This window comes from Bombyx mandarina, chromosome 08 (genome assembly GCF_030267445.1).
Source record: "Bombyx mandarina strain Sakado chromosome 08, ASM3026744v2".
NCBI classification, from domain to species: domain Eukaryota; kingdom Metazoa; phylum Arthropoda; class Insecta; order Lepidoptera; family Bombycidae; genus Bombyx; species Bombyx mandarina.
Window position 1 is genome coordinate 3,314,943 of NC_143215.1, and position 13,285 is coordinate 3,328,227.

Consider the following 13,285-nt stretch of genomic DNA (forward strand, 5'->3'; position numbering starts at 1 on the left):
ATGAGAAATTTCCTAGGGTTGGCACTACTTTTATTTTTATATATAGTTTTAATTTATTTATTTATTTAGTTGCACCAACAAAGTGATCATCAATAAAAAAAATTGAAAAACTGACAAAAGTACATAGCAGACATCACCTCAATTATAGGTGCAATCGACAGTGCTGATATTTCTATCTGGGTTAAGAGATTAGGTGTGTCGGTTATTCCATGGATTAATCAGATGAATACCCCCACTCTGAACAAATATTAAATATTTTATTATGTATTACTTAGACATTTTTGTCCACCTTGAGATTTCATTGATCTTGTTACATGTCTCTGCAAAATCGACTTACTTATATTAAATTGCTTATCTATTTCAAATAAAGACTTATTCCCAATTTCGCTTCGAATAAACCAGATTTTTACCAACAAATTTAAAAAATATTGTTATAACTACATAGACAACCCTACAAACATGTACCTATTTATACTTAGGTCGTTTCCATTTCACGTATTCTCATCCCAATTGACCCCTTTTTCGTTGTTATTTGTACCTAAGACGTCCCCAATATCCCCAAAAACAACAGATTTTTACATGTATTTTTATTTAATCAAATACATTAAAACCAATAACAACGGAGACTTTCCTTTAATATATATGCTGGTTCAAACACTAAATAACGTTTATAAATCATAGTCGTCTTCTATTATTATCAAATAAATAAAAGAGAGCAAAGTTTCTAGCACTAAAATAATGACCACCACAGGAAGTTAATTTGAAACGCGATTTTTTATAAGTTAGCAGCTATTATCATGCATATTCAGAGTTGTTTTGTGAACTTTCAACATTCTACTATTAAACTACAAAAAATGGAAGATTTTGCAACGAATATAAAACTTATATTGAGCGTCGAAAGATTTTCCCGGTTTTTTCCCGATTCGCCTGTCAATCCCTAATCGCCCCATTTTACCGGTAGTTGATTGATCTCCATGAGTTTTTGTTTGATTTGTTTTATGGACAGGCAAAGACGCGTGTTTATACTGCCAAATTTTTTAGAAAAATAAGGTAGAAATGTCTAATCTATGATCACATAGAAGTTAATGAAAAAAATTATAAATTAAACGAGATGAACGATATCAACCTTTGGTGTTGAAGAAAACGAAATGAAATAACAGCTCAGTAAAATAGAAGGAATTTACTAAGGTTCAATGACCTTTTTGGAAGAACCTACCATTTTATCTTAATTTGCTGACGCTTTTACATTTTCACAGATGCTAACTGGCTATTAAATACGGTAACTATTATTTTAAGTTCAAACCCGATGGAACATTAATTATAGAAAACTATTACCTCACATTCCCGCCAAAAGTCTCAAACCAGAGACTAAAGCAATGATGTAAACCAATGAGAATTTATTGACACCATGACAACGTCTTGGAGCGTTTTTAGGATAGAGCAAAGAGTAAAGTGAGCACAAGTGCAAAGTTATGAAATTAATTTATTTCCTCGTTTTTAAACGACACAATTGAGATTTTCTGCAATATATTTTGAGCCTGGAAGCCGATTGTTCATCTGTGATTTACATAACCTTTCTGAACAGTATCCGCTACAAGAGTGATAATCAAAATTTCGTAATGGGTTGTTAGGCTTTGATACCTTTGCATCTTTGGAAATTGCAACGAAATTTAAACAATTTTACTGTTCTGGTGGAACCCCAAAAGCATTATTAACAAAACAAAATTACTGTGTCTGAATGCCAAGTTAAGTACGTGTTCAAATTTTACACAATAAAAATGGACGAAGCTGATATTAAAACTGAAGACGACATGGTCTTGGTTATCGTTGAAGATGAACCCAGAGACGGGTATGAAGAGATTGTAAATAAATTTGAAAAAAATATAGAAGAGGAGTGTGATGTTGAGAATATGATAGAAACTGCAGCGAAACACGGTCATTTCATCGACATTAAAATTGAACCTGCGGAAGAGGAGGACACATGGAGTCAGATTGATTATGACTACTGTGATATAAAAACTGAAAATGAGGATTATGAAAACTTTAATGATGATGAAAACAATGACGATGACTATGGTCATCAAGAACAGGTGAAGTTAAATAATTTTCCACTATTTAAGCCATGAGCTACAAGTTCCAATAGTGAAATTACAACTCTTATTTTCAAAGTAGAATACAAATAAGCAATATCAAGAATTCACTCTTACTGGTTCACTCTTAATATAAATTTGCAGTTTTACAAATAATTTAATAATTTCCAAATATATATGAATTATTTGTAAGTAACAAACAAATATTGTTTATTTTGACTTTTAGGATTCTGAACCATTTGAGGATGTAGAATACTTATATGATGATGAAGAATATCTACCACCAAATGACATCGATATAAAATTAGGTAGGGGACAACGTAGAAGCTTACTGAGGCCTGATGAACAGAAGTCTTTTGTAAACGAACTAAGGGAGCAGTATCCTGAGTTGAGAAAGAACACCAAAAAGTTGGTGAATGCTGTCAGTGAGATTATGAGGGGCACTAAACCACCGAAGCCACCGAAAGGTAGCTTTGTTAAAAATGGAAATTACAGAGAGTGAGTAGTAATTTTAAAATTAAGTTAGTAAAAACGGGGCAATGGTTACTGAGGTGTTCTACAGTTGTAGGGCAAATGATATTAAACAAATTGCACAATTTTTAAAATTCACTGTATTCACAGTCTATACATACCTAATATTTTGAAATAAGTTTTCTAAGCTACTAGAGTAAGGATTCCCAAGAGGAATGATATTGACCCGCAAAAAGGACTATTGACATCTGTTATGATGTACATAACTAACTGCAAAGTTTTTAAATTTAGCAATTTATACTTTGCTAAAGTATTTTGTATCAATAACAAAAAAAATTTTGGATTTTTAAAGTAATTTAGCTATCAGGGTATGAGGTATCAGTTCATTAAGACAAGAGATCCCTTTGTTGTCCAGAATAGTTCTAATCATGTCTTATTCACAAAAATGTTTAGATCACTAATACTAGTCAGAGGTATTTTTTTTTTTTTTTTTGGTTAATGGGTGGACGAGCTCACAGCCCACCTGGTGTTAAGTGGTTACTGGAGCCCATAGACATCTACAACGTGAATGCGCGACCCACCTTGAAATATAAGTTCTAAGGTCTCAAGTATAGTTACAACGGCTGCCCCACCCTTCAAACTGAAGCGCATTACTGCTTCACAGCAGAAATAAGCAGCGTGGTGGTACCTACTCGTGCGGACTCACAAGAGGTCCTACCACCAGTAAAACCAGGTATTGTTTAATGCCTTGCAATAATGTCTACTGAGGCAATATTCAATAGTGAAGTGATATTTATTATTTTAAGATACTTATTTGTTCTTCTAGGTGCACACTTTGCAATTGTTTGTCGGAATCCTTGCCAGCTGCCGAGAGACATTATCAAGAGAAACACGGCCAGAGATACCTAATCTGCTTTGCTTGCGGTGTGGATTTCAGGAGGTAAGAGAAATTGTAATTGATTGTTTAAAATAAAATATTTGATTTTATTTCAGCATTACCTTGACAATTTCGAAGCAACCAGTAAGATTGAATCCTATATTACAATAACAGAAGGATACTTTACTTGATTAAATTCATAAATTTGCAAATTTTCTGGTAATAGGGTATGCTGTAAACCTGCAAGAATAGGTACCAACATCCTGTCCTGAAAAGTCTTGTGTTCTTTGAAGCAGCCTTTGCATCATCCATGGAGACTATATTACACTAACAAAGTGGTACTTATATTATGATGTCTATAGGTTTTAGTAACCACAAAACCAAGCTGACCGTGAATGTTGACCTTTCATTAAAAAAAAAAAATCTAAACAGTGCTACCATAAAATAATCATGCTATCCTGTTTACGTGTTATATACCATGAGTTCTAGTTACCATTAATACCCAGTGCTGGATTAAGCAAGCGCGGGGCCTGTAGCGAATTATTTCAAAGAGCCCGTGATCTACTATGGGTTCTTAAATATAAAGTGGTAAAAAAACACTGTGTCGGGTAAGAGTGCTTGCATACGTCAGACTTTTTGTAGAGCTGATTATCAGGCTGATTGAAATTCTACACGTTTATACAAACAACTTTTTCTTAATAAGTCACTCAAAAAATTAAGCTCGGGCAGAGATAAGTGGGTTTAAATATGCGGAGCCCCCGTTCGCGCGGGGCCCGTAGCAATTGCTACTCTTGCTATATGCTTAATCCGGCACTGTTAATACCAATAATAATGTGGTCTCTGACTTGAATTAAAGACTACAACGAGAAAAACGAACCACAAACACACTTATAATTAATTGCGACTTATTGACAATCTCAACAGCTCATTGTGTATATACCATTGCTTGCCCTTGATACCCCTAATTATATATTTGATTTCCAGCAAAACAAACCTATATAAACACGAGAAGCGATGTATATCTTCAGACGCTACCATAGTGTTGAAAGCGCGAGCTTCGCTCCTTGGTAATAAGGCTCGAAGTCGTCCTTACATAAACCATTACAAGAATAAACCACCAAGAGTTTTCAAGTAAGTCATAAGTGAAAAGTCTTGTACGTCCACGGGCTCTAACAAGATCTGTTTGTTCTATCTGTATTAGAGACAATAAGTATGGGAACTTTGCTCCTATATACTCCTACTATGTCCTTAACTCTATAACTTAATAATTACTGATGGTAGGATATGATATGACTGTGAGTCCCCACCGGCTAGTTTGTGATGAACCAATTTGTATTATTTGTACCGTTACAGTGGAATTACCGCTACTTCAATCTAAACCAAAGTTTGATCTCATATTGGTTAAGAGATTTGTCCATGATTTGTCCCTTCATTTCGCTTGGCAACATTGAATAAGTCCTCACAGCTCTGAAATAGGTGAGACTTTAGTTTTTACCTACAATCTATTAAATACCATCGTAAATGAACTATAATACTGTCAATTCCTATTTTAAATTGTCAATGACTTTAGCCCATAAGCACTTATCATTTTTGTTCATACTGTGACATTTGCAAATTTTTTTTTATACAAAAATTTAACGCAGCCATTAAACCCAAGCTTTTTCCCTTTTTTCTACTGAGACAATTGAATAAGAATACTTTGTGTTCCGTATTTTAAAATTGATTTTAAGTTAACGAAGTCTGTTATTAACCCTTTTGTTTCGGAAGCGATTCTTTTACAACAACAAGATTCCACAGACATTCCTTGGCTGCACTGTCTATATGATGTTAAAAATTTAATTTCCTTCAGGTCCAACAAGAAGTTCCAATGCAGCGAATGCTCAGCAACGTTCACAGTTCAGAAGACATTAGATTCGCACATGAATCTCCACAAGGGCTTGAGACCGTACCGGTGTAAGACTTGTCCGGCTGCGTACACGTCGCCTACCGCTTTATCTGTAAGTGAATTTCTTGAAACGAGAACCTAAAAGCTAGATCTGCTTTATGCAATAAAATGGTGCGCGTGTAACTTGGTGCACGTGAAAAAAGTGAAACTTCTAATAGTAGTATCGTGGTTTACTTCATTTTTTCATAATTAAATCAAATTTCTCTTGTAATAGGGAATACTGTGTACATAAGAGCTCGCTTTGTCCTTTCCCTCTCTCCATGGTCGAGTGGTTCGCGAGACGCTCTGTCTATTTTCTCACTCTCGCTCTTCCTAAATTGTATCTTTTCTCTCTAACCGTAACGAATCTGTCGCAAGTTAAATTTTAATCTCAACGCGCCTAAAGAAGTTTCACTTCAAAAATCTTTCATGCAAAACTCAAGTCGAACTAGAGTAAATTTAATATAATTATTTAACTATTTCTTATTCTAATAATGGTCAATAGAATTCTATGCACAGAAGCTGAAAGTGCGCGTTTGGGATGGTATGGACATGTGATGAGACGAAATGAAAATTAGGTTGGTAAGAGAATGCTAACTATGAATGTGGAAGTATACAGAGGAAGAGGTAGACCTAAGAAAAAACGCATGGATTGCGTTAAAGACGATATAGGTAAAAGGGTAGTGAACGAAGAAATGGTATATGATAGAGGAGTATGGAAAGAGAAACCATGTTGCGCCGACCCCAGGTGACTGGGAGAAGGGCAGGATAATGATGATTAGAGTTCTGTGCATTAGAGGGTGATCTCAATTTCAAATAGTTATTACTCCAATGCTATTGGAGCTAATAAACATACTTGTTTGATAACTTCATATCATTAGAAGGTTGGCAACAAGTCTCGACTGATTTTGCTTGTATATGTCTACATTGTCTACATTGTGTCTACAGCGCCACGAGAAGAAACATTTAGACGTTCAGTACATTTGCGATCACTGCGGCCGCGCGTTCAAGATCAAAGAAGCTCTGATACCTCACTTGGATACACACAAACGTGAGAGCATTTTTTTCTTTGCAATAGTAATTTTGTCAAGTCATAGCACCTTGGAACATAAGGTGTAAATCGCAATAGCATTGTAATCTGTCTATCCTACTCTTCCTTCCGTCCTTCCTTCTACAAGAATGCACTATGCTTTGAACCAGAAATTACTTTTAACGGCGCCGAGATGGCTGAGTGGCAGTTCAGTCATCATTAGTATTCGGTGGAACTGAGTTTTAAAAGTTAATAAAACCTTTTGAACAATAATTATTGAAACTCATAACAAAGAATTTTTACAATGACAGGGTAATCCGGTAATGATATTAGACAGATTATTTTATTTCTTGTCTTTGACAGTAGTTCGTCAAAACGTCTAGTCGACATACGACCTGCATACGACATACGTTTTTACCATCGCACCGCCCGCCACCGGAGTAGAGTTCATCCATACTACCTGGAGCCACTGCGGTCATCCACAGTGCGTTTCCAGAGGTCTTTTTTGCCACGTTCCATCCGGCTATGGAATGAGCTCCCCTCCACGGTGTTTCCCGAGCGCTATGACATGTCCTTCTTCAAACGAGGCTTGTGGAGAGTATTAAGCGGAAGGCAGCGGCTTGGCTCTGCCCCTGGCATTGCTGAAGTCCATGGGCGACGGTAACCACTCACCATCAGGTGGGCCGTATGCCCGTCTGCCTACAAAGGCAATAAAAAAATAATAAAAAAATACGAAAGTTGTTAGAGAATTTTGTTTCGTCAGCCCTCGAATTGCCGTATAACGTGACGAATTCACCCGCGACGGCTCTCTGCTCTATTAAAGGGTGAACATATAGTTTCCTTTTTCGCTTCAAAATTTTTTTTCTTGTGTAATATAGGACAATAACTAATAACGCTCGCCACGTTGGATGCATTGCTCGCGTCTGTACACCGCGGCGGTCAGGATGATACTAAAACGACATACGCGGATAACGTACGCGCGGAGCGATCCGTACTGACGGTCCGCGTGTCACTAAAACCAGTCTGACTGACCCGACTCTGTCCACGTACCGCCATTTCATACTTTGGCGTTACAGCGTCTACCCTACATTTTTCTGATATTTATCAAAACAAAATTTTACCATTTAAAATAATAATCAAAACAATGTCTTGTTAATACTTAAGTCATTATCCACGACACATATATTAATTGTAAGTATGTACATGTGTGTAGCGTATCGCAAGTTCGGGTGTCACCTGTGCGACCGTCGGTACGCGCAGAAGGCGGCGCTGCAGCTGCACATCGACCGCGTGCACCGGAACCTGCCCCCGCCCTGCGCCTGCCCCGTCTGCCCCAAGAGGTACCCCACCGCCGTCCACTGTCTACACCTTATTAAGTGCGAGTTAAAGTTCTCGATAGCGTAAAAGTTAACTCACATCTGTATGGAGTTGGAACAGCGCCCCTAGCGGCAACCGCAGGCAAACGTTCCAACTCCATACAAATTTGTAACTTTTACGTTATCGACAATAAAAAACTCGCACTAAGAACACAGATCTATGACGAAACAGACACGGCAATGTTTGTTTATTTGTTTGTTAATTCTCTATATGTATTGATACATATTCGAACTGGCTGGATCCCACGCATGGTTACCAGTAAAGACTTCCAGAGATCAGTAGCAATCGTTTAGATTTGAATTTAAATTTTGTCTCAACACTACCTACTATTCAGTGAACCGTTGTTTGAAACCTTTTGTTGATACATTCTATTTTATTTAGTAATGTTCCTACGATCCTTAAGTATAAATCGAAATATTAAAATTTTCATGTAATTTGCGTAACAAAAAAATATATATCATGTATTTCCTCAAATGAGAATTTAGCCGCTCATGCGCTTTTGGACAAGGAGTTCCGGTTTCATATGGAATGTCTAATTATATTTTATGCCCTGGCAACACGAGACCTTTAAACCAAGACTTATTTTTTATTATATTATATTTTATTATATAAAAAAAAAGAACTTAATATTCCTAAATAACCTAAAAGTACATGTTATTATCCGCAACACGCTTCGTCAGATTACAGAAATAGAGTTATCAGCAACATGTTTCGTCAAAAAGTACAATACTTACTTTCAGCTGCAAGCGACGTCAGCTTTTTTATATTATGTTACATGTAAAGTGATATAAAGAGAAATTACATGAAGTTAATTAATTTGAGACTTTTAATTAATTGGGATTAATTTAAATAAAACGAGACGAGATTGAATAAAGTAAAGACTCAGTAAGATGGTGGTTATTTACGTGGACATTTGTTGTTTCACTATTCTAGCACTTTCACAGGTACTAAACGGTTAATAAACCACCGTTATTACACGTTTAAACCTGAAGAAACACTAAATTAACAAAATAAAACAATTCAAACACAACTTTGATCTTCGCGTTTCCGCCAAAAAGTCGCAATATCAATACAGCAGGGCTGACGGAAATTATAAAATAGAGCGTTCATTGTAATAAGGAGTGTGTGTGTTGTGAAATAATTTTCTATTTAGAATTGGAAAACAGGATTACAATAAATAAATAAAACCTTAAATGACCTTTTTTTGTTTTTAAAAATCGACACATTGGAGATTTATTTAAAACTCGAAAGAAATATTAAATACATAATATATTGATTAATTTCAAATATTTTCTAAAGGAACTTGTGTTGTATATGTATAACGTATCCTCTAAACCTCAGTTTTAGACATGACGCTTTCTTCGTCTTCATATACTTATTTATTACTAGCCATACTCGCCCGCTTCGCTGGACATTTAAAATTAATATTATTATTTATTGTCATTATTATTGTGTCCAACACTCATATCATAGCCTATTCATTAAATACATGTATTTTCTACGTGGATACCAAGTTTCAAGTCAATCGGATGCATGGTTCATTAGTTATAATGGAACATCCGTAAAAACCGCTGTAGATTTATATATTAGTATAGATATATATATGTAAATGAAGCTCTCTTGGCCCTTCATTACTTACATTTAAATTTCCCGCGCATTAGCTTCGACTATCATAATAGTATTATCTATGGTGGAAGCTATGTTCATTCTATAATTGGATTTGATCTCTGGCTTTGGACATTTAAAAATATAACGTGCTTTCTTAATAGATTAAAAAAAACTTGCAGATTTAAAAAAAGGTCTACATATTGAAGCAATAGCTTTCAATGTTGTTTCTCTTTGCGGGTTCGAATGTAATTATAATAATTGTAAGTGTAGAAATAAGTTAATAAAATAATAATAATAATAATAAACTGTTTGCAGAGCAACAGCTTGGTTCTTTGTTTCATTACAAAACACATTACATATATATGATAACTAGTTGACGCGTGTTGCAGGTTCCCCCGCATGTCTCTGCTGAAGACGCACATGATGAGCGAACACGGACTCAACATCATGACGCGTAAAGTGAGTACTCACGAACGACTAGATTTAGTCTAACGTTACACAAACTTCAACTACAGTGTTAGCGGTTACGTGTCACTGTCCGCCGCGTGAGTGTCGCCGCCTGCGCCGAGACATCAGTGCGCTTAGTGCGAGTTTTTTAACGTTCTCGATCGCGTAAAAGTTAACTCAAATTTGTATGGAGCTGGAACAGTTTCCCTTCGTTTGCCGCTAGGGGCGCTGTTCCAACTTCATACAAATTTGAGTTAACTTTTACGCTACCGAGAATGTTAAAAAACTTACAATTAGCAAACAGTGTGCTCAGTGCGAGTTCTTTAACTTTAACTAATATTAGTGTTGGTCGGACCTCTTGCGAATCCGCACGGTAAGTACCACCGCCCTGCCTATTTCTGCCGTGAAGCAGTAATGCGTTTCGGTTTGAAGGGTGGGGCAGCCGTTGTAACTATACTGACACCTTAGAACTCATATCTCATAGTGGGTGACGTTTTTACGTTGTATTTACGTTGTAGATGTCCATGGGCTCCAGTAACCACCCATCTAAGCAATAACTAGAATCTTAAACGTATATAAACCTATTTTTTTGTTTTTAGTAAAAACGTAATTCTAGAATTTTCTCTAATCGATTATAATCTTCCAGATGTTCTTCAAGAAGCTGCCGACGCTATCGGAGTCCGAAATGAAGCAGGTCGCGAAGGTGATGCTCAAGAAGGACGTGGAGTCCGTGGCGTTCGGTGGCAGCGGCGCCCCGACCCCCGCACCCACCGGCGCTCCGCCCCCCGCGCCCGCCGGCGCCCCGCCCCCCGCACCCGCCCGCCAGCCGCCGCCGCCCGCGCCCGACCAAGAGTACATCGCCGGGGAAGAGATCGTGATCCCGGAGACTCTGTCCAGGGACGAGATGATCGACTTCCTGAAAAACTTGGACACCGGCGGCGACAAAACCCAAGTGTTCGTCATCAAAAACGGAGACTCCCTGAAGACCCTACAGGGATCCTTCAGCGATGTTATCTAGCTTCGGGTTTTCGTTTGATTTCGTTTTGTAAGAACGCGCTGCTTGATGTCACGAAAACATCGTCTTAAAAGTTCAATTGTACTTAGGATTTAATTGTTGAAGAATTTACGTAAAACGTATCGTCTATGTTTGCGACGTTTTTTGAGTTTGATAAAGACGATGACCCTTAAAGCCATGTACTGAAGTAATATAGCTTATTCAATAGCAATGTAGCCTGTAAGTACCGGAACAGGGGTAGTACCCGGACGGTAATTAAGCTTAACTTATATAATTGAGTCGACTATTATCAAAGCCGGCAATGTGACTTTTGGACAATTATTGGTAAATCAGAAAAACGAAGTATTGACTTTGTATTCCATTGGCAGTCACAAAACCCTTCTGAACGACATCTTAGATAAATAACAGGTTAAGTATTAACCTTTATTTAATGCAGGTTTTGAACCGTATTCTTTGAAGTAGACGATTATATTCAAATCAATCTGTATTGACTTATCAATAACATTTTTTTGTCCAAATGCACAGATTGCCACCTTTGATAATAGACTAGTAAGTTCTAGTAAGTTCGGCCGACCAGCAATATAAAGCGTTGACGTCGGGGCGTTGACCTCGCGTCTACCGGCTTGTGTTACATTGCGTGCATCGACAAAGCACGGTGAAGTCATTCTGTTTAATTTAACTTTATTTGTTGTCACCTCGGATCATCTTGGTCATGATTTGTACTGTTTAAAAAAATATAGATATTATTTGTTCTTAATATACTTGCACTAATGAAATAATGTTTTGGTATATTTGTTTTGTAAGTGAATGCTTTCTCAGACTTTTTTGGAATGTTTTTCCAAGGGAGTATATACGAGGAAATTAGCGGTCACCGATACACGTAATATAGCATTATTGAGTAATGATGAGCACAGACAGACCACCAGGCTGACAACGACTTGTCGAGGCTGTCCAAGATCGTTGCCTTGAACTTAAAGAGATTTAAATTAAAAAAATATATAATTTATTTATCGACCAACTAAATTAGAAAAACAGAACTTCGCTTAGTCGTCGATAGTTTTTCTTTAGTTTTACGTATTTTTGAATGTTTTTTAAATTTTTTTAACGTAATAAATTTGTTTACATTGTGTAATTGAAAAAATATTCTAGTAAGATTTTATTTGTCAGAGCGACCACGTTGGGTCTTCTTTGAGGTACTACTGATTGTGTTGTTAAAATGGTCATCCTATTCAGACCCGCAGAGTAAGTTGGAGCTTCAAATGTTAATTTCTGAATTTATTCTGCATTTATTCACAAATTCTAGCGATTTAGATGTATTCGTTTAATTCTAAAATTATTATCATTGTTCCAAATATCTTGATTGATGAATCGCTATGAATGAACCATTGTAAATTATTTTTCCAAATATATAGGGGACTCTGATTAATGTCTGAGTAAAGTAATAGTATGTATATTGTTAATAAAAAATGTAAAAATAAAATGCCCATTTTTTTTTTAATACGAAAAAGTGTTTTATTACGCATTTATTATTCCAAACAAATGTTTACGAAATACTCATCTATAGCATAATGCATACACAATCGTTAGAAGACACCACGAAGTTTTATTATATATATATATATATTTTTTTTTTGTATTTTTTTTGTTTTTAATTCATTACATACTAGTAAAAATACAAAAATATTAAGCGGCTTCTTGATAAACTACCGGGATACCTTAAATTTTTTTTAATATGCGAAATATACAAGTATTTTAATGAAATGCACCGTTTTTCTTTTTTCATTTAATTTATATGTCAGCCCACGTCGGTCCATAGACAACACTCCATGCCTTAAACGGTCACAAGCTCGGGTTGTCGAGTTGAATCGATATTCAAATAAGGCGGAAATTTATTTAGCGTTTTTAAAATCGATTTCAATTTACATTGAATGAATCATTTTTCATTTCAATTCTCATTGTAGCCTCAACTCGATCAAACAGACACTTGCTCCCGTTGTATTTCTAAGAGATTTATAGATATGCATTCCTTTTCGTCATATAGATAAAGCAAGATGGTGGTACAGAAAAATAATCAAAACAATAGAAACGTCATAATTATTTTAATATGACATAATATCTTGGTCATAGAAAAAAGTTTGTCTTTGAGTGTAAAGAGTTTACAAATAGGAACGTAACGAAGTGATTCTCATGGCACGTCAAAAACCTTATCTATCCATTTATTGCTTTAGTTAGAATAAACATCTTATTTTATTCCCGTGTGGCTTCTATATCCATAAGTAATTAATAGAATGAATAGGCTCATAGATAATGTTACATATATTTTAATCTAGCACAAAGAGATAAATATATTTAGGTAAAATAGAAGTTTTTTTTATTCGTCATTTTATTGCGTGATATGAGAATCACTGAACGACTTATCGGTATTGAGTATTCCAAAACAATCTCT

The 13,285-nt window shown here is 35.9% G+C and overlaps 1 protein-coding gene across 1 annotated transcript; it reads left to right on the plus strand.

Annotated features, from left to right (window-relative positions):
- Nucleotides 1-1,402: 1,402 nt before the first annotated feature.
- LOC149502438 (uncharacterized) lies at nucleotides 1,403-12,346 on the plus strand. The gene is made up of 9 exons (XM_089729426.1): nucleotides 1,403-2,090; nucleotides 2,317-2,588; nucleotides 3,388-3,501; nucleotides 4,423-4,569; nucleotides 5,288-5,435; nucleotides 6,311-6,413; nucleotides 7,606-7,732; nucleotides 9,767-9,836; nucleotides 10,471-12,346. Exons 1-9 carry the CDS (start codon nucleotides 1,779-1,781, stop codon nucleotides 10,840-10,842), a joined length of 1,665 nt encoding a protein of 554 aa, XP_089585552.1. The 5' UTR covers nucleotides 1,403-1,778; the 3' UTR covers nucleotides 10,843-12,346.
- The last annotated feature ends 939 nt before the right edge of the window (nucleotides 12,347-13,285 follow it).

Coding starts and splice junctions, on each gene's coding strand:
- LOC149502438 (XM_089729426.1), top strand. CDS start 1,779: ATGGACGAAGCTGATATTAAAACTGAAGACGACATGGTCTTGGTTATC. Junction 2,091..2,316: donor ACTATGGTCATCAAGAACAG/GTGAAGTTAAAT, acceptor TTTGACTTTTAG/GATTCTGAACCATTTGAGGA. Junction 5,436..6,310: donor CGTCGCCTACCGCTTTATCT/GTAAGTGAATTT, acceptor TTGTGTCTACAG/CGCCACGAGAAGAAACATTT.